Genomic DNA, 22,470 nt, shown 5'->3' with positions numbered 1-22,470 from the left:
CGGGCCTGATGGAAACCCATTTTTTTAGACTTCAGGGAAGGAGCGAGGTCAGAGGCCGTTCAGCTAATGGCCCGCGGAGAGGACTGGAGACTGGCAAAACGGGTGACAGACAAGGCAAGGATGAGGTAGGCTATAGGAACGTTCGAGCCCTACAAAGCGGCAGGTCTGGGCGGTATTTTCCCGCCTCTGCTGCAGCAGAGCATGGACGTATTAGTCCCAGCCTTGGAGAAATTGTACCGAGCCTGTCTGGCACTGGGATATGTGCCGGAAGAATAAGGGTAGGTGAGGGTGACTTTCCTACCCAAACCAGGTGAAATACATCACGCGGTCGCAAGAACTTCAGGCCAATCAGCAGGACCTCATTTTTACTCAAAACCCTGGAAAGGCTGGTTGACATATATATTACGAAGTCATTATTAGTAGATGCGCCGCTGCACAGCAAGCAGCATGCCTACCAGACAGAAAAATCAGTGGACACAGCGTTGGTGGACGCGGTTAGCTTTATTCAAAAGGGCATGAAAAATAGGGGTTTGGTATTGGTGGCTTTTCTAGACATCCAAGGGACTTTCAACTACACGACCAGCAAGGCGATTTTAGCAGGCATGGAGAAGCAGGCAATACCAGCAACTGTCGCCAGGTGAATCAGCGTTAGGCTGAGGACCAGGATGATAGTGGCTGCCTGGGGTGCATACTCTTGCAAAAAAGTGGTGAGGAAGAGATGCCCACAAGGAGGGGTGCTGTCACTGACACTATGGTGCCTGGTGGTAGACAGCTTGCTCTGCATCCTGAACGAGGCTAGTATAAACGCACAGGCATATGCAGACGACATCGTCATCCTGATTAGGGGGGACGACGAGGTCGTGCTAGCAGGTCTAATGCAGTTCGCACTGGGCCTGGTGAAGAAATGGTGTAAAAAAGTAAAACTGGGGGTTAAGCCCAACAATGTCAGTGTCATGCTGTGTATGAACAGGTATAAATCCAAGCCGATGGAAGGGTTCCAACTCCATGGAGTTCCCCTGAAATTGGTAAAGGAGGTCAAATACCTGGGAGTCACATTCGACACTAGACTCAACTGGGGGAAACATATCAAAGATAAATGCGAAAAAGCGATAGGCACTTTCTGGGCCTGCAGGAGGGCTTTTGGCAATATCTTGGATCTAGAATCGGATAAAGTGAGATGGCTATATGATGCAATCATAAAACCAAGACTCACTCATGGGGCACTGGTATGGGGCCACAAATGTGAGTTGAAAAGTCACGCAGGGGCACTAGACAGGGTGCAAATATTGGTTATGGGTGGAATCACGGGATCCATGCGAACGACACCTACGGTCGCTATGGAAAGACTGTTGAGACTTCCTCCACTAGGCAAGGTAATAAGGCAAATGCGTGTAGGACGTTCTGCAGAATAGCGGAATCAACGAACTGTTCAGATTTCAAGGATGCGGCACTTCTGGAACAAGTAATGCCGCTAGTGGGAGAAAGAGGTTGTGACAGAATGGCGGAAAAAATTTATTTTTCCAAGCCGTTCTCGATCATAATCCCAGAAAGGAAAGAATGGAAGACGGGTGCACATGAACTCCTCAAAAATAGTGTGGTGTGGTTCACTGATGGCTCGAAAAATGAGAACAATGTAGGAGCAGGTGCCTGGGAAAAGGGAAACACACAAGAAATTGTGTGCTTGCTCGACCACTATGCTACGGTTTTCCGGGCAGAAATCAGGGTCATTACAGAAGCTGCTAAATGGATGTTGGAGAGAGGCACAGGACAAAGAACTGTGAGCTTCTGCTCGGATAGCAGGGCAGCTCTCATGGCGCTAGAGAGTATCAGTATCTCTTCTAAAGAGGTGCAGACAGACGCTGGAATCACTGGCGGAACACAACGCGGTGAGACTGGTTCCAACTGAAAAAAATCAGATGACAATCAACTGATAATCAGCTGATAATCATGCCAAAACGTCAGCTGATTATCAGGTGATTTCGGGTCAGTATTTTTAATAAAGCTGATAGTTATAAATATGCTTTTATGCGAGATAAAATGTTGATGATAATCAGGTGATAATCAGGTGATCATCATTCAAAATTTGTAACCTTTAATATATTTATTATAAGTTGTTTAAAATAAGTAAAATTTATAAATTTCAAATAATCAGGGCCAATACTGGTGTTACCATCAGGATGATAACACGAAAACTCTAGCTGTGAGCTCCAAAATTTTTATATTTTAACAATTAAAAAAAATTTGTTTAAATTAAATTATTGAAAAACAAAAATATATAACTTCAAGTCATGATGTTAAGTATTTTTTTCTCCACTTTATTATTTTATATTCTTCTTTTTATTATACCAAGCTTGCTAACTATGTTCACCTCAGCAATATTGAAGGGTGTATTTATGTAATATACTCTGTAAATGTATCTACTTCGTTTAAATGAATAAATAAATAAATATATATCTATTATCTAAATAGTATAGTATTTTATTTATTTATTTAGTATCGTATTATAATATTACGATCTAGTAATATATTTGTGAGGTAGAACGAATTGATAACTGAATGAAAAATTTTGTAATAATTTACTGCAAAGAATTTGATTCTGTGTCTGACAGGTCAAATAAAAATTTACCAATTTTGTTCCCGATATAAGGACGTAAGTCCATTTTAAAATGGGTTTTTTATATAATAGTAGCTTCTTGAGAACTTGGTTTTGTTGATCTAAAACAAAATATTGCCTTCTAGAAGGCATATCCAGACAGTCCAAAAGTTATTTTATAAAAACGACTAATAATGGGCTCATATATTTTAGTTTTGCAGTCAAAGAAATTAATACACCTTCAAATAATAGTTAATTTATTTTTTGATTTTTCACAGATAAATTTTGTTTAATGTTTTAACCTTCAAAATAGTATATTGTGTACTAAGGAAGTAAAGTGGGCTTTTTTAGGCCGAGTGTGAAGTTTGCAGTACGAGTCAAGGCGAGTTAGCCCAAGTAGAAGGCGAGGGCGTTTACGAGCCGCAGACGAGTACTGCATCCACACGAGACCAAAAGCCTGCACAGCCCTTGGTGCACACCATATTTTTTGTAACGCATGTACTAATTTTCGCGTTTACACAAATAAACACACCCAAATGTACATAATCACACATATACACACACACACACACACACACACACACGTATATTTGATGTGAGCTATTGACTATTTTCTTTAAAAAATTTTAGCGGGCGTTTTTAATTTTTTTCTTTTTTTGCCCACCGGTCTAAAAAAAGTTACTTTACGCCCGCTTAATAGGTACGAAAAAAGCGAAAATCGTGCTTGTCTTACAAAAAGTATTTTTGTACACAAGCTACGATTTCCGTGTTTTTTTACCTTAAATTAGGGACAAAAGTAGTCGTTTTCTGATTGACAGGCGAAAAAATGCAGCAGCGAGCGCAAAAATACTTTTATCTACTTATCTCAATCACTTTTCTTACAGTTATTCCTATTGTGTGTTTGTTTGCGTTTAGTATATTATAGGTCATGTGTATATGTTTTCGTGTGTGTGTTTTCGTGTGAGTGTTTGGGTGTGTGTGTGTACATTTTCCTATATTCTCTTTCTTTTTCTTCATTTATCATCCTCTAACTCTCCTGACCTCCACTTCCTACACCTATCCTCCCCTGGTCTATCCCTCTTCTTTTCTTTGCTATTCTCTCTTTTTTTTATCCCATTTATATAGTTTTCCTTCAATTTCCGCCACTCATTCCTTTCTGTATGTGTCATCTCTCTCTCTTTAATGTCCTCCTTCTCTTTTCTTTCATTATGAGAGCTTTGGTTTTTCTCTCTTTATAGGACAACCATTGTTCTAGCCTCATTTTTCCTTCTTTTATTTAAGTCCTCTTCTCCCATATCATTTCCATGTCCTCTTTGCTTTTAAAAATTACCTTCTTGGTGTCTTCTGTTCTAGTATCTTCTAGTTCCCATTTAACGCCTTCCATGATGTTCTCTAACCAATCTTTTACCAAGTCCTCCTCAGTCCAGTTATTCAGGTGCACTATAAGATCTCTCTCCCATACCTTGCACCTGCTCTCACCTTTTCTTTCACCTGATCCGTCCGCCCTTTTCTCTCTTAGAATTTTCCCATCTCTTCGCTTTCACGGCTCTTCTGGCTTTTCTGGACTGACTCTACTTTATTCTTCTTTCCCAGCATCTCTTTTCTCAATTTATCCATCTCCCTCTGCAAACTTTTCATCTTTTCCTTCAGCATCTCTATATCCTCTTTTACCTCCTGCAATTTTCTCTCCAGCACCTCTCTTCTTTCTCTTTCGAATCTCTCCTTGATTTCCAGCCTTCTACCTCGTCCTTTAATTCCCTCATCTCTCTTTTCTTTCTTTCTCCGAAAGACATCTTTTTCTTTACAATTCAAACTTCTCCTTTCTGTGTTTGTTTTGTTTTAACTAACCTCTTTTCTATCGTACTGCATCACGTGTTTTTCTGTTCTGCTTGGTTCCGAGTCCTTTTTCCCTGTCCCTGTTCCTCTTACTATATATTTTGTTCTCTAGCTCTCCCCTAATGACTGTTACTTCTTCGTCCGTTCCTCCCGGTCCCCCTGCTCGTGAAAAGTCCCTTCGCTGGTCTCGTTTCTTTGTCTTCTTTTTTCTTTTTCTCTTTATTACTTTTTCCTGGTTATTCAGCTTCTTCCCTTCATGGCGGAAGTACTTCATGGCCTGTTTCTTAAGAAAACTATTTAACACAGTAGTGACATTTTACATCATTGCCTACTTTGGCTTCCACCTTACACTCCGTCCTGCGAGGGGTAAGGTGACACCCCAGGACGTCCCTACCTTTGTGTCAGAGCGCTAAGGAACTCAATCCATACAAGCGCCGCATATCTCTGGAACACATTACCCTCATACATACGCAACACTACTTCTATTACGCTCTTAAGACAAAAAGCCAGGCGAAACTTTTTTAATTCCAAAAACACATAGTTATAATATTCTTTCAATCTTATTCTTTTAAAATCAAGTGGCGCGGTAGCACCACGAAGGCGAGTTTGAGAAGCAGACGAAGCTTTGGCGCCCATGACACTAGTTACTTGTATATTGGTGTTCGGATTTTTCATTATACAAAAAAAAAACTTATCATTACTGTTGGTAATTTTTTTAGCTTATTAGAATGTTTTCTGAGCTACACTATGATTTCAGACAAAAAAATTAGTGAAAAGGCTGCTTATTTTTATAATATGTGAGTGTATAATCAAAAAATGCTAAAATCACGTTATTCTTCTTCAGTTCGAAATGTGTTAAAACCGTTAAGTTAGCCGCAAGAAGTGTTAGGACCGTGAATTTTGCCGCACAGCTATATACAGATGGGAATTGCTTTCTCAAGAAAATATAAATAATATATTACGACATTTACAATTAAGAGGTTGCTGGTGCATACTCTGCGTTCCGGAGCAGTTACTAGGTAGCCAGGGTAGCCGATGACAAGGTTCAGGTAGTTTTCGGTGAATTGGTATAAAAATCATTCAAGTACGGTGTCTAGGTGTTTAGGGTGGCCGATGACGATGTCTAGGTAGTTCACACCGTGGTTTTTGGTGTCTAGGTGTAAAAATCATTCGATGAAAGTTTCTAAGTGTACAGGGTGGCCGATGACGAGGTCTAAGTGGCGCGCTCCATGGTTTTTTGTATCTAGCTGTAAAATCATTCGAAGAAGGTATCTTTATATATCATTGTATCGAAATAACTATTTTATAAGTTTATGTACACAAATAAGTATGTACAAATAAGTATGCACAAATAAGTTACTTATAGTCAACATCATAAGTAAAATGAATCAAGCGTGGCAAGCTACAGTTTCCATTGTTAAATTATTTATATTATTAATATATTTAAAACTTGACTATTTTTCATTGATCTCATTATTTTTTCAATCTATGGTTACAATTATTACATTTACTAAGTTTACAGCATTTGTTAAGTCACAATGAACTTTGACAAATATAAAAATTGTGTAATAAATATGTATGAATTGCTACGTGATTGTCATCCATAATAATTTTGCGGAATAGATCAAACACGCCTAACCTTTTACTTTATTAAAAGTTAATTTTTTTTTAGAAATGTATTTGTACAACATAATGTACAGTAATACAAACACAATCTAATCTAATCTTATTGAATCGAATCTAATCTATCTCTCTTTCACTTGCATTTTGTCGCTCTCACTGGGCATCAACGCGTTGAATGTTTGCGGCATCTGCTCGCGCTTTTCTTAAAAGCAACGGCTCAGACCGACGCGCGCCTGTTTGGCCATGTTAAACACGATTTGGATAGTTTGAATTTACAGTCAGAGTCTTTCGTTCTTCGACATCTGGCTTGCGATTGTATGGTGTCGTCAAGAAATGAATGGTAGAAATTTTGTTTTCTTCGTTTTCATTGGCTCACTAATTGTGCTGGACGACACTGTAGCTGTACCGTTTTTTAACCGTATAGAACTCGAAATTTTCTATTCATTTATTAATTTTTTTTTCATTAGACTTAAATTTAATTTTTATTGACTTGACTGCGTAGCAGAGCAGTACATTTTTTCTGGACTAAGGAGGACTTGGTAAAAGATTGGTTGGAGAACATCATGGAAGGTAATTTTTAAAAGCAAAGAGGATATGGAAATGGTATGGGAGAAGAGGACTTAAATAAAAGGAGGAAAAATGAGGCTAGAACAATGGTTGTCCTATGAAGAGAGAAAGGCCAAAGCTCTCATAATGAAAGAAAAGAGAAGGAGGAAATTAAAGAAGAATATGACACATACAGAAAGGAATGAGTGGCGGAAATTGAATTGAAAATTATACAAATGGGATGAAAAAAAAGGAGAGAATAGCAAAGAAAGGAAGAGGGATAGACCAGAAGCTACGGTGTAGGCTCGCGGCTTATTCGATTCTTCTTGCCGCTTTTCTCTCCCTCAGTCATTGAAATGACTTGTTAGCAAGAGAGGCTACACGTGTTATGTAACACTAAGACAAGAGAAGTGAAGTGGCATCCTTGTGCTTAGAAGGCGAAATAGGCTTACGTGTATGGATTGTACAAGGCAGGATGTATGAATGAATGCGATATTGGTCGGCAACGCTTGCGTGCGTAGTTTACCCTGTTAAAAATAAATACATATTTTTTGTATGTATCTTTAGTACGTACTAAAAACATGTAATTTGCCCTGTGGCCATAAATGATGTTATTATCCTTATGGTACTTCCATTTATGGCCACATCAAATACTTATATTTATATTTAATATATTTAAAATAGTCAGTCCCAAATCAGTACATATTTTTAATACGTATTACCAGGCAAATTATAAATATAGATTACGCCGAAGATTGATTTGATCTCTATTGGTCTTCCCGAGGCAGGCTGTGTGGTGAGAAGGGAGATAGAAAAAACTTTAAAACATTTTCTCTTTTCTTCTCTGAAGAAAAGAGAAAATGTTTTAAAGTTTTTTGTTTTGGTAGAGACAAATCAATATTCATAATATTACTAGTTTTGCCCTTCATCATGACGGGTGGTACCTCGGACACTTGACTAGTACCAGCTCGGTGCACTTCCTCTATCCTGTCGTGAGAGGCCTTCCTTCCGAGCTTACCAAAAACTTAGGGTTCAGCTATCTGCCCTGTGGAAACTAACCACCTCGGAGGAACGCAACCCCGAAGGGGTTTCTTTTTTCGGAAGATAAGGTAGAGAGAGAGAGAGAGAGAGAGAGAGAGAGTGTGTGTGTGAGAGAGAGAGCATACGCCGCGTAACACTTTGAGTGCGAAAGTATAGATTCATTCAATTTCATATAAAAAGTTTTATAAGCATATTACTGATTTTTTTATCAATTTTTGATTAATTTTAACATAACTATCATGTAACTTTTTTTCTATGAAATTTAAACCAAATCCCCTCATTCATACCATAATTAATGTACTTTTAAATAATATCCTAGAGTTTGAGCTCATTTGGGCCATTCGTTCCTGTGGAATCTTACGGTAAGTGAATTATGGACTCCCTACTATACGTAGGTATTATAGAGGTATATAGAAGGTCTAAAACCATCAAAATAAAAGTAATTATGTCTAAGAATAGTAATCAAAATTTGGTTCATTTATATAAGTATTTATAAATTTTTAATGAAAAATTTTGATTTTAATTTCAAAGGTGGTGTGTCCCCTTAAAGGATTAAATTAATGTAAGAATTGGCGGGGTGAAGGTGCAAGCAAGTCACAGAGTCTTCTACTTTGGTTAAATATATTATAAGTGTAATAGTTACAGCGTCTTCACTCTACGGTAGCAGACTTAGCTCTAACGCTCCTCGGGGTTGCCGGTCAGCACCACGACTATACCTGCCCCTTCCACTCGCGCATCGTTCGCTCTCGGCCTCAGACGGGTCTCACATTTTCTCTACGTGTACACCATGCTCTCGGACACGCTCTCTCAGACCGTCATTCATGCCATAAACCTAAAAAACGTTCGCTCGGTTCTCACTCATAAACCTTTCGCTCGGACCGTTTGCTTTATGGTTTTAATCCGTCGCGCGCTCTAATCCTGATGCTCACAACCGTCCCTCGAATGCTGCTCGCAGGCGCTCTCTCTCTCTCTCTCTCTCTCTCTCTCTCTCTCTCTCTCTCTCTCTCTCTCATGCATCTATCCCTCCTACATTCGGCTGTCCTGACAATTTGTCTGCCCTCAGACAATAGCACTCATAAGCAATCATTTACATTCGTACAGTCTTACAATTATCATAACTATCAATTATTCATATTCTATAACTATTACAATTCTATAATTCAAGGTTACAATCATATTAATATTTCTCTTGTTATTCTTCATCTTCTTCACTTTCGAAGTCATCAAAGTCGACTCTAGAAAATCCTCTCCATTTCTTCATGTTGGCGGCTGAACATTTAGTCTCCTTCGGCCCTTCTGCTTCGTCGTCGACTTTCAAGATCGTATATCGCTCTTTTGGATGCTTGATGATTACCTCATAAGGCCCTAGGAATTTTAGTTTGAATTTCAGTCCTGGTCCCAGCTGTGTGCGCTTTATCGCTACAAGGTCACCGACTTTGTAGCTTCGAGCTTGCATTCGTCCTTTGTCGTAAGTTTTCTTATTTTCTTGTTGTACTTTCTCTATCATTCTTTTGGCAGCTATGCGGGCTTCATCTCGTTCTTTTTCAAAACGCTCTCTTAATTCTTCTGCAATCAAGTCTTGCAGCTCTATATTTTCCGGACACCTCATCTTTACCCCAAACATTAGTTGAAATGGCTACGTCCTATGCTCCTTTGGTACGTGCTGTTAAGGGCTTGTTGGACTCATGCTTGTATCATTTAGCAGCGTCGCCTTCAGCTAGTTTAGTTATTGCCGACTTTATTATGCTGTTTATGCGCTCGACTTGGCCGTTGCCTCTTGGCACTCCGGTGGCAATCGTCAGGTGTTGTACGGCTTGCTCCTCGCAATACTGCTTAAATTTGTCGGATGTAAATGCCGTCCCTCTATCTGTAATGAATCTTTTCGGATTGCCAAACGTCTCTCTCACGACAGTCAGCTTCTTGATTACTTCTGCTGTGCTGGTTGTCTCGACTGGAAAAATCCAAACAAATTTTGTAAAAGCATCTATTAATACAAAAATATGTTGATATTTCTTTGCCGATGACTGCAACGGGCCTAAATGGTCCATATGGATCGTGTGCAGCGGCAGATCTTCTTTTGGTATGGGGTTAAGCAGGCCCTCGGCTTTTCCTTGCTTGCGTCCTCCTAGAATGCAGTTAATGCAGTTATTAATATACATCTCGACTTTCTTCTGCAGCCCATCAATCCAGTACTCTTCTGATATTTTTTCCATCGTCTTTTTCTTTCCGAAATGTGCAACATCGTGCACTTTACGTATTATCTCTGTTTGCAGTCCTTTCGGCATTAATAATCCTCGCTGGCCTTCTTCTCCTTTATAAATTAGCCTGTTCTCTATGGCATAGTCTTCAAATGCTTCTTTCTCTAAAATTCTCGTAATTGCTCGACAGCGGTCGTCTTGATGTTGTACTCTCTTCAATCTTGCTAGTATTCCGTCTCTTATTACAAGTACACTCGATATTCGGCTTAAAGCATCCACGTGTTTCATCCTGAGTCCTGCGCGATGTTCCGTCTTATATTTGAACTGTGCTAATAGCATAGCCCATCTGGCTAATTTCGGCGCAAGTTCGTCCTTTTTTAGCGTCAGTTCAAATGCAGCGCAATCTGTCACTATTTTAAATTCATTATGCAGTAAGTAAATTCGGAATTTCTTAAGCGATTCTATAACGGCTAGCATCTCTAACTCGTAACTATGATATTATTGCTAAGTCGGTGTCGTCTTCTTGCTGTAATAATATACGGGGTGCAGCTGTCCATCTTTATCCGATCGCTGCAATAAAATTGACCCGTACCCATCCTTCGAGGCGTCACAGTGCAGCTCTGTCTCTTTACCTGGTTTGAACAGCTGTAGCACGGGCTCTTGCATTAATAATTGCTTCATTCTATAAAACGCCTCTTTCTGCTCCGGACCCAAGCGATACTTAGCGTCCTTTCGTAGTAGGTCTGTCATCGGTCGTGCGATCTTAGCATAGTCAGGTATAAACTTCCTGAACGTCCCCGCTAATCCCAAAAAGCGTTGAAGCTGTTTTATGGTCGTCGGCTCTCGGTAGTTCTCGAAGCTCTCGATCCTCTTCTTCGATGGTTTTATTGTCCTGTCCTCGACAATGTGTCCTAAAAATTCAATCTTCCGTCGTAGCAATTGGCATTTTTTCCAGTTTATCTTGATGCCGTATTCTGCGGCTATCTCTAAAACTTCTCGCAAGTTCTGCAGCGCCTCTTCTTCGTTCTCGGCTGCTAGTACAAAATCGTCAAAATATATTATAGACTTCTTTCTTCTTACAAGCTCTCCAAAAATTGCGGCTAAAAATCTATGAAACACTGCTGGTGATGTGCATAGGCCTTGCGGTGCTCTGCAATATTCATACTGTCCGGTTGGCGTCACGAATGATAAAAACTTGCGCGATTCTTCAGCGACGTTAACGTGATAATATCCATCTTTCATGTCCAGCGTGCTGTAGACTTTCGCGGTTGCTAGCCGATCCAATACGTCCTCCATCACAGGTACTGGAAAATGTTCTCTTCTAATCACTTTATTCAACTTCGTGAAATCTGCACATAATCTGATCGATCCGTCTTTCTTCCTCACTATCACTATTGGAGCAGTAAAATCTGAGGTACTGAATCTCACTATACCCGCTTCGATCCAGTCGTCTATTAGTGCCTCTACCTGCCTGAGTTCCTCAGCCGACAAGCGCCTCGGATTCTGGCTAATGGGTGTCTCATCGATCAATGTTACTTTCATTTCTACTGGCGCCTCTTTTGATCTGACGGGTCGGTAGCTTACGAGTTCTCTGACCTGCGTCGCGTACTCCGCCGGTAGCCCCTCGTATAATTCAAATAATTCGTCTTTCCATTCTTGAATCAGTCGAACCTAGCTGGCGCCTGGCACAACTACAGTCTCGTTCTCGAGCAAATATATATTCGCCTGCTTCCTTAACTCGTTCCCGATTATCAGCTGCTCGGGTATACAACTTTGAGGAACGATTCTATAAGTCAGTGGGTATTCGTGGCCGCCTATCGTCGTTACTATCTCAATAGTACCTGCTGACTCGAATCTCTTACCTCCGGCTCCTATCAAATGTTCCTTGATCGGCGTCACTTCCTAGTTTCTTAAGGCTTTATATAAGTCTTCTCTGATTAGATTGATCGGTGAGCCACTGTCTATCAACCCACTCAGTTGCTCGCCTTCAATTTGCACTGGAACCGCACTTAAGTCATCGGCGTTTTCTCTCTGTATACGATACAGTCGCGCCGCGTCTCCGCTCTTTCCATCTTTGCGTTTGCTATCGCCTGATTCTGTGCACTGCGTGAGTATGTGCCCGAACTTTTGGCATTTAGAGCACTTCTTGCTTTTATGCGTACACTCTCTGCTTAAGTGCCCTACTTTGCCGCAATTGAAACAGCGATTGCCTCTTCCATCTTGCGTCTTCTTCTGCGTCGTCGTCGCGGGTGACGCTCCCGACTGCTGCGTCTACGATTGTCTCGGCCGCTGGGCCTGCGTCTCTCGTTGCTTCTTCTTGGTGCCTTCGTAGGTTTTTAAAAACTCTTTTAACTGCGTGATCGTCTTCGCATAGTATAACGTCATCTTGTTGGCGGCGTCGTCTGGAATGCCATCAACTATATATTCTATGATTACTGATTCTTGCAATCCTCCTTGCTGTCCTAGCGTCAACATGCTTTGTACGTAATTAAGCATAGACTCGCTTCCCGTCTTCTTCTTTCTAGTCAGCATCTCGTGTACATTCCGACTACTAACCTGTTCTTCAAAATCTGCTTGAATCGTCAACTTGAATTCCTCCCAGGAAGCTACATGGCCGTGTCTCTGCGATGTGGCTAATTGCTCCATGCTACTTGCCCACATCGACACAGGACACGCCAAATCTTCGCCGGAGAATCGCGACAGCGTTCCCTCTACGTCTCGCAATTGAATTCGGTTTACACGCTCACCAGATCTTTGGCCATAGGCTAATGCTAACTCTCGTCTTATAGTCATCTCTAATTCGCGCCGTAGCAGTTCATTGTCGGCATCGGGAGCTGGCTGCGGCATAGGTATTATATCGTCGGCTATGCTGTTGCTCGCGGAGCTTGTTGCTTTCGCATATCCTCGAGTTGTGCCGACATCGTTTGTTTGACAACCGTCTCATTCAGTTCGTCTCCTACTGTCGTCTCGCTATCTTTCGTCATCTCAACGGTCTTTCGTTTAGTAGATCTTTCCGAAATCTTCTTTTCTACTGTATTTTTTACAGCTCTTACCGGTTGCTGTCGCGTCGGTAGCTTCGGAATCTTCTTACTCAAGCGCGCTTCTTTGGAAGTCTCCATCTTGACTTATTTTGGAACGTCTTAAATAGCTAACCTCTTCACGTCTACTCGCCTTTACTTTGCGCCGTTGATTAAGCAGCGTCTCTCTGCTTCGTCTCAACGTCTTCTTCGGCTTCGTCTTGTCGTCTTCGGCTGCGTCTTCACGTCTTCGTACATCTTGAGTGTGTGACCCTCGTCTTAAGCTACAAGCGTCTTCGGCTTCATCTTTCGTCTTCCAGGTCGTGCTCGTCTAAGGCTTTCTACGTCTTCGTCGTTGGTTTCGTCGTCGTCTTTCAGGTGACTCTCGGCTTGAGTTACCTGCGTCTTTACTTATTAATTTTTTAAATTCTTCACATCTCACACGACACTGTCGTCACCACTTGCTCGCACAAATCACTGATCCACATACCGGCTGAGCCCCCAGATTTGTAGGAATTGGCAAGCAAGTCACAGAATCTTCTAGTTTGGTTAAATATAATATAAGTGTAATGGTTACAGCGTCTTCACTCTACCCTGTTGGAAAATATCAATAGAAGTCGATTAGATCACTTATCGACTTGAATAGTGAATCTTAATTCCATTTTTTTTTGCATTAGAACTTGATAAAACGTGATAAAATACGATAAAAATCGATATAAGTCGATAATACTAAATATGAAAAATTACAATTGAAATTGAAATAGAATTTCAAGAAGATCATGGTCTATCGATTTCAATTGCAATTTTTCATATTTAGTATTATCGACTTATATCGATTTTTATCGTATTTTATCACGTTTTATCAAGTTCTAATGCAAAAAAAAATGGAATTAAGATTCACTATTCAAGTCAATTGAAAACTTATCGACTTTAATGGTGAATTCTAATTGATTTCAATCGATTTCTATTCACTTTTTCCAGCAGGGTACGGTAACAGACTTAGCTCTAACGCTCCTCGGGGTTGCCGGTCAGCGCCACGACTATACCTGCCCCTTCCACTCGCGCATCGTTCGCTCTCGGCCTCAGCCGGGCCTCACATTTTCTCCACGTGTACACCATGCTCTTGGACACGCTCTCTCAGATCGTCATTCATGCCATAAACCTAAAAAACGTTCGCTCGGTTCTCACTCATAAACCTTTCGCTCGGACCGTTTGCTTTATGGTTTTAATCCGTCGCGCGCTCTAATCCTGATGCTCACAACCGTCCCTCGCATGCTGCTCGCAGGCGCGCTCTCTCTCTCTCTCTCTCTCCCTCTCTCTCTCTCTCTCTCTCTCTCTCTCATGCATCTATCCCTCCTACATTAATATGCAAACGTTTTGTGATGTGCGAGTCTAATGATGATGCATAGCCTTTGTATCTCAAAAGTAGGCTATTTTATTTATTCTGTACAGCTAAAATTATAACATCCAAGCATATACATGGATTTATGTTATTAATGCGACGGGTATGACAGCTGAAACGCGTACTAATGCCACCCGGATTAAGTTTTCAGGGCTAATATTCTTCTAATATGTGATACTCTAATGCTATCCCGTGATTTCACGTTATATATTTTACCTGAACATTTTATTAAAGTATTTACTTCTAACAGGTGCACAGTGAGAAATTTTGGTATATTTACGGACAAAACTCTTTTTACAAAAGCATTCTTAACATATAGCAAAATTTTTTTGGTAGAAATACTTGAAAATAGTTGTACTTTACTCTATCACATAGAGTCAAAACACGTAATTCACGCTTTTTAAAATAGGGCATATATTTTTAGACAAAACACTGAAAACAGCGAAATTCTCAACGAATCGCAAAATTTTTTTGTTAGAAATACCCAAAAATAGTTCACAGAACATTCATTTATATCACAGAACCCTATAATTTTCGACAAAAAGCTTTGGAATCCATAATTTTCATGCAATCTTTGCAAAAATTGTTTTTCAGTACTTGTAAACATATGTACTATAATTAGGAATTGCGGAAATTTCAATATTCTTGAACCATACTTCTTGAACCAATTGAAGAAGCGTGATTTACGTGTTTTGGCTCCATGTGATAGCTGGTCATATTTAGCGGTTGCAATTTTCCGCAATTCCTACGCAAAGTACAACTATTTTCGAGTTATTCTACTAAAAAATTGTTACGATTTGTTAAAAATTCTCTTGTAACAAGAGTTTTGTCCAAAAATATACCAAAATTTCCCACTGTGATGTGTGCCGAAACGACCACATATTTTTAACAATGTATTTCTATGTGCATCGTTTAATAATTAAAAGTAAAACTTAAAAGCATTTGTTGATAAGCTAAAATTGTCAAATGCACCAACACATCTATTATACTTTGTGTTTATGATTATAATTTTGAGTGTTTTAAACAATTTTTAACTAATTCGTAATTATTTTAAAAAATGTTAACTCAAGAAACATAACCCTGGTAGAAAATTACCCAACCAAAATGGCTCAGCAATTAACAGTTAGGTAAATTTTTTGGCTAACGGTTTCAAACGACCTTGACCAACGGTAAATCAACAGTTCGATAAATCGTAGAACTACATCAATTAAAAATAACTAAATTGATTATAATGTTACATTGATAATTAACATCTGCGTTATCGACTAATGATAGGGAGTATAAATAAATGCTATGAAATTGCAAAAGAATAGGTTTTTTTAGTCAATCTTATTTTACATGTTCGGGGTTAGGATGTCGGCATACACGCGTAAGTATATGTATACAGAATATATATCTATACTTTACTGACCAATACATATACCCATAGCACATAAGCGTGCGTTTGATGCGTGGTCTGTTTGCGGAGCATGCGCAGTACACACCGGAGCAGTTCTTACTGCGTAGTTATATGTGCTTCCTTGCTGTTGTCTCTTTGATAAATAAACTATTGAAAGATGAATAGCAAAACACGCTGTACACTATACCAACATAAGAAAAAGATACGAAAAATTGTGTTAAATAAGCATGCAGCTAGGAAATACAAACAATGATCAAAGTGAATCACTGAGTGGTTGCAGTGAAAATAGTAGTGGATTTGATTATTATCGTGATCATGAAAGTGATAGTTCTACAAGTTCAAAAGTGACAGTTTGTGAGGATCAAGATGTACACCAAGAATTATGTGATGCTACAGTATGCGAGATAAAAGAAGTGCAACAAATAATACAATGGACAGTAGACACAAAAACACCCCACACACATGTGAATAGATTGTTGAAAATTTTGCAGCTGTGGCTTTTGCCAAGTTTGCCATTGTGTGCAAAAACTCTTCTCTGGAATAATGTGAAGTGTAATCCTGATGCTATGGCAGTGAGCGATGGTAGTGTTGGTGAATTTAATTACCATTTTGGTATCAAAGATAAATTGAAGCTTACAGTTAATCCAAAATTCCATGAGACTAATCTTCTGGAACTTATTATTAACATTGACGGTCAAGTAAAGTGACTATGTGGCCAATTTTGTGTCAAGTTTATTCAAAGAAGAATATTTACGAACCGTTCAGTGCTTCAGTCTTTGCTGGCCATGGAAAATCAAAGAACGCTGCTGAATATTTAGATCAGTTTGTTCAAGAAATCAATGTTTTACAAGTATCTAGTGTTAAAATCGATAAAAGCCACTTGGAAGTTAGAATAAAATTTTTCAGCTGTGACACGCCGGCTAGGTCATTCATTAGATGTTCTGTTAGTCATGGTGCATTCAAAGCATGTGAAAGATGCAAAGTGATCGGCGAGAAAGTTAATAAAGTGACTGTATTCCTTCAAAGTGATGCTGAAACAAAAACTGACGATGACTTCAGATCATTTCAAGATCCGGATCATCATACAGGCCCCTCATTATTAATTTTAATACATCCACCAATCAACATGCTCGACCAATTTATATTAGATCCAATGCATTTGATATATCTTGGATGCACTAACATGATATTGGAATATTTATTGAAGTCTACATCAAAACATAAATTTTGCTTAAGTTCAGCTTTGAAAGATGAATTGAATCGACGATCAGTAGAAATTCAAAAGGACAAACCAGAATAATTTCCCAGGAAGATGCGACCAACAAAAGATTATATCAACTATAAAGCTGTGAAGTTCAAGTTTTTCTTTCTGTACGCGGGTATTATTTACTAAAGAAGTTGGTATCCAAGGAAGTTTACAACCACTTCTTGTTATTTTCGATATCATGCAGATTGTTATCAGAGAGAGATCCACTTCCTTTTATGCAAGAAGCAAGACAAAATCTAACAAAATTTGTAGACGAGGCTGCAACTATTTATGGACCTACATTTATATCTTTAAATGTTCACAATCTGATACACGTTGCTGATGATATTGAAAGTACTCAATTGAACCAAGAAATTAGTGCATTCCCTTTCGAGTCATACCTTGGTAAAATGACAAGTCTTCTAAGATCACCAAAGCACTTGGTTTCCAGTACGCAAAAAGAATATTTGAACTTGAAAAGCACTCTACCCTGTTAAAAATAAATACATATTTTTTGTATGTATCTTTAGTACGTACTAAAAACTAGTAATTTGCCTGGTAATACGTATTAAAAATATGTACCGATTTGGGACTGACTATTTTAAATATATTAAATATAAATATAAGTATTTGATGTGGCCATAAATGGTGTTATTATCCTTATGGTACTTCCATTTATGGCCACATCAAATACTTATATTTATATTTAATATATTTAAAATAGTCAGTCCCAAATCGGTACATATTTTTAATACGTATTACCAGGCAAATTACATGTTTTTAGTACGTACTAAAGATACATACAAAAAATATGTATTTATTTTTAACAGGGTAGTGAAGTGGTAAAAATACCAGAAGATATAGAAATTTTAAAGGAACAGAAGAAACAAATTATGAAAATCAAATATAAAGGAATTATATTGTCGACGGTCCACCCAAATTACACAGTGCCTTTTTTTTTTTATTTTTACATGGCATTTGGAACTCGAAAGTTCATCGCCTCATCTACGCAAGCCTTCCACGCTGCCCTATCTTGTGATCTTGTGTCAACCCCACCCAAGATGCACCTCTCCGATCGACACCCACCCGTCCTATTTCTACTAGATCCGCTTTTATGTTGTCCTCCCATCTACGTCTAGGTCTACCTAGAGGTCGCGTTACCATCGGCCTGCCCTTCATGACACGCGCTGCCGTACGGTCGTCTCCCATTCTCGCTACGTGCCCTGCCCATCCCAATCTGCGCGATTTTATTATTCTGTTAATATTTGGTGACGTGTACAGATTGTGTAACTCATCATTGTGTAGTCTCCTCCATTCCCCGGTTTCCTCATCTTTCTTCGGCCCGTATATTTTTCGCAAGACTTTATTTTCAAATACCCTAAAACGGTTATCCGCCTGCTTAGTGAGAGCCCACGTTTCGCACCCGTACAGAACCACCGGCAGTATTATTGTCCTGTATATTCTTATTTTAACGTTTTTAGACAACAGCCTCGACTTAAGTAAATTACTCACGGCGTAGAAGCAAGCATTACCCGAATGGAGTCTCTTATTTATTTCGACATTAATCTCGTTTCTATCATTTATGGTCGTACCCAGATACCTGAATTCGCTAACCTTTTCAAAAGTAAAATTCCCAACTCTGAGATCTTCCTCCCCTCTACAGATGCCTAGCTTATCCACAATCATGTACTTTGTTTTTGATTCACTCACTTCTAACCCTGTATACCCCACCGCTTTTATGAGGATTTCCGCGTTTCTTGCTACCGTTTCCCTACAATCCCCCAGTATATCCAAATCATCTGCGTAGCCTAGTATCTGCGTTGTTCCATTAAGCGTTGCGCCCAGCTGGCTAACCTGCATTTTTCTAACGGCATACTCTAACGTTAAGTTGAACAGCACCGTAGAGAGCCCATCCCCTTGTTTTAAACCATCGCGTATCATGAAGGGTTCTGATACATTACCGCCTACTCGGACCTTTCCCGTGCTTCCGTTCAGACATATTTGAATTAATCTCACGAGTTTTTTCGGTACACCGAGAAGTACTAGAATTTGATACATTTTGCTTCGCTTAATAGAGTCGTACGCTTTTTTAAAATCTATAAATAGTTGGTGTATGGTTTCGCAAAATTCCCACTTTTTCTCTAACAACTGTCTTATGGTAAACATTTGATCGCTCGTCGATCTGTTGCGCCGAAATCCGCACTGATAATCTCCTACTATATCTTCCGCGAATGGAGTGAGTCTAGCTTGTATTACGTTTGACAGAACTTTGTAGCACGTTGCTAAAAGTGAAAAACACAGTGCCTTTAGAAAATAAAAATATCGCACAGATTATAGCATTTCATAGTTCAGATAATATTATATGTTTTAGATACAAAACCTACCTTAATAAAGTTGAAGTACCTTCAAATTCAAGTTTATTAAATATTTGGAAAATCAAGAAACTATCATCTGATGATTTAGTTGCTCCAATAAATCATATTTCTAAAAAATTCATCAAATTTAATGTCTCTCTCAACATCAGAAAAAAAGACAGTTTGTTATGCCTTTTCTACATTATAAAATTGGTATAAGTGTCCCCGGTTACTTCAAATTCTTGTCAATAAGGTATTTATAATTTTCAGTTATTAATATTGTATTTTTCCTTATTGTGACTTCTGAAAATTCTTGTCCAATTTCAAATTGAATTTTTCATGTTATTCTAACCTAACCTTAAAGAACATAGCCTGTATCATACTACAGTTATGACAGCTAAAACCACAGTGTTGTGTTAATTGATAAAAAATAAAAATAAAATACTATAGTTGTTAAAACTTTATACCAAGTTGCTTTTAGTTAGTGAGTAAGTGTTTTGAAGTGATAAATTATTAGTTAGACAACAAAGTTTCAAACTGTATATAACCTTAAAGTTCTACAAATTTTAGAACATTTTAAAATATAGTATTATAATATAATTGTGAATTTAATTATTAGTTACAAATTAACTGTTTGCTTAACAGAGTACAGGAAACAGTCATGAGTGAGAGTGAGTGTAAGTCTGAAAGTGTAACGGAGAAAGATACACTTTATGACTTCTCTCTTGTGAACTTTATCAAAAAAGGACGACCAAGTGTAACCAGAGAAATGGATACCTGGACACCAGAGAAGTGCCTACCAAGTGGATAGGCTTTTCAAAACAAAAGGGCGGATGCACAGTCAAATACCCATCATCCTCATCAAACCCAGAAGACTGAAGCTTGCTGCATGACCTAGTGCAAACTCTTGCAGTTCCTTCAGAAAATTGGAAAGAGAACACAATTGACATCAAAGGTCGAGCGAGAACATATGCTGAAGCTCTTGAAACATTTAAAATATTGAAGACCGAGGAACATTGTCTGAGTGCGAGTGATGAAGGAGCTTTGAAGATACACATGGCAGAAGATGTTAAAAGAAGACAGCTTCAGAATGATTTGGAGAAGATGAAAGCTAATTTTGGTTCTCGCAACAGTACACACAGTGGTAAATATAATTCAATGCTTGAAATGTAAATAATAATTGTATGAATATTACATTTTCATTATTTCAACAGGTACTTTCGATGAATCTGATGCTGATAGCAGTGATAAACCATGAGTCGACAAAAATAAAGATAATCTTTCTGATAATAATCAGAATATAGCAACAAAAGACATTGCATCTCAGAAAAAGCACGTATCAGATGCAAAAAATAAGTCAGCTTCAGATTCTATTAATCAAGGTAAGAGAAACATATATAACTCAAATTTCTAACAAATACTTGGCTCATTATTCTCTAAATTATTTTTGATGATACTTATAATCAAACTTACAGGAGCATCAACATCAACTGCATCTGTCAACTTTGATGAAAGCTACATAAAACAGTATGTTGATAATGAAATGGACGATAAAACTTCTTCAGATGATACTCCTTCACAAGATCAGGATATAGAACTACCAACAGCGAAGAGACCCAGAAGGGTTGAGCACACGGCTTCAGCACAACATGCTTCAAGGCACATAGCATCTTTACCAATAATAGATCTCTCTCACGTTAATATTCTATCAGAAAAAGGTAAGATTGACACATCATACACTTATATTGTACACGTAAGTTTGTTATACTTATGTAAGTTGGTTTGATTTATTTACAGAATTCAGGGTGGCTGTATTATCTGAACTAATTATTATACGCAAAGAGGTACAGGGCATGCGAGAGTCGCAAGATCAATCTTCTACTTATATATGCTTGATAAACAATGATGATAAGAAGGCATTTTCTGAATTTGATGAAAGCCTGAAGACGAACAAATATCTCCAAAATGATATTGTAAGTAAATTGAACTATAATCTTGTTTTTCTTTTAGTGTAATTTTTTGAAATCCTCTCTTGACAAAAACCTTGTCATCTCTAAATCATATCTAAATATGATAAAGCAGTTCATGACTAAAGGTCTTGCAATGGGTTTTGCTGCAACCAGGAAATCAAGAAATAACGAGAATCCAAAGGATCAAATGAAGCCCTTACAGTTTTTTAAACTTATGGAAATTAAGTAAAACTATATGCACTTCATTTAGTCTGTAAAATCCATGCAAATAATGATTATTATAATTTCTTTTAATTTTGCAGTTGTGATGACATCAGCCAGGGAAGAAAAAAAGTTGCCGTTCACAGACAAGGACTTTATCATGTTTGAGTGATGTGCGCTCAAATTCAAAAGGTTGGGACCAAACAAAGAATTAAAATTTCTCACTCTTAGTGTATAGCTACTATTTTTTACTACGCTGAACCTATGCAATATATTATTTCTTATGATCTCAAATGTAATGAATAAAAAAATAATTACAGTTTGAATATTTATTTGTATACAATCTTGTTTTATTTATTTAAATTACATATATCCCTCATCATGTTCTTTAATTTAAATTTTTGATAGATGGTATATTTTAAATGAATTTAACCTTAAAATCCTATAAAAAAACGTAAATATGGCATTTTTAATAAAAAAAATCTTTTTCTTAATCTTATTTGAACTCCTTTTACGATCTACTGTATCATATAAGTAATTTAAATAACTACAATCAATAAAAATTCTTTTTTAAATTATTTTCAATTTGACTACTCGTTTACCAACCGAGCCCCTGTAATGTGACGTATTAAGCCGTAATTTAGAGTAACTGTTGGTTAAACTGTTAGCCAAACCATTTGAATTTGACTAGCAGATACTGAATAAGTTTCCAACGTTTCTACCAGGGAACACATTTTGATTTAAGACAAATCGAGGTAAAATCTTTCAAAATTTTTGAAAAATAGTTATCATTTGACTTAGAACAGTTTTTAAACCTATAATGAGCGAAAACTTATTCTATCAGATTCTAGCATCAGATCTTGTTTAAGATCTCACCTGAGATTTGCAATATACATTATCTTAAAAAGTTTCAACATCGATGTCTTTAAAATATCAAACTCTATAATATATCATCAATTATTTTGATTTATTTGTGATACGTACCCTGAATCCCTGAAAATTGTGCCTTTTTTACTGAAATAAACAAAAAATATTTCACCATTA

General features: G+C 38.0%; 1 protein-coding gene across 7 annotated transcripts in view; it reads right to left on the bottom strand.

The window, feature by feature from the left end:
- The window catches only part of LOC107981437 (protein unc-13 homolog A), an 893,220-nt gene that overhangs the window by 838,162 nt on the left and 32,588 nt on the right, over positions 1 to 22,470 (bottom strand). For 5 of the 7 annotated variants that reach the window (XM_031927059.2, XM_031927063.2, XM_032601854.1 and 2 more), the window contains exon 2: positions 22,411 to 22,440. The exons of the other annotated variants lie outside the window; for them this stretch is intronic. In XM_031927059.2, the coding sequence (XP_031782919.1) occupies positions 22,411 to 22,440 (30 nt within the window). The remainder of the gene's footprint in view (positions 1 to 22,410; positions 22,441 to 22,470) is intronic. 7 annotated transcript variants of the gene reach the window in all.

Source organism: Nasonia vitripennis (genome assembly GCF_009193385.2).
Source record: "Nasonia vitripennis strain AsymCx chromosome 3 unlocalized genomic scaffold, Nvit_psr_1.1 chr3_random0009, whole genome shotgun sequence".
NCBI classification, from domain to species: domain Eukaryota; kingdom Metazoa; phylum Arthropoda; class Insecta; order Hymenoptera; family Pteromalidae; genus Nasonia; species Nasonia vitripennis.
Note: the sequence above shows the minus strand (reverse complement) of the source record. Positions and strands in the feature narration are given on the sequence as shown.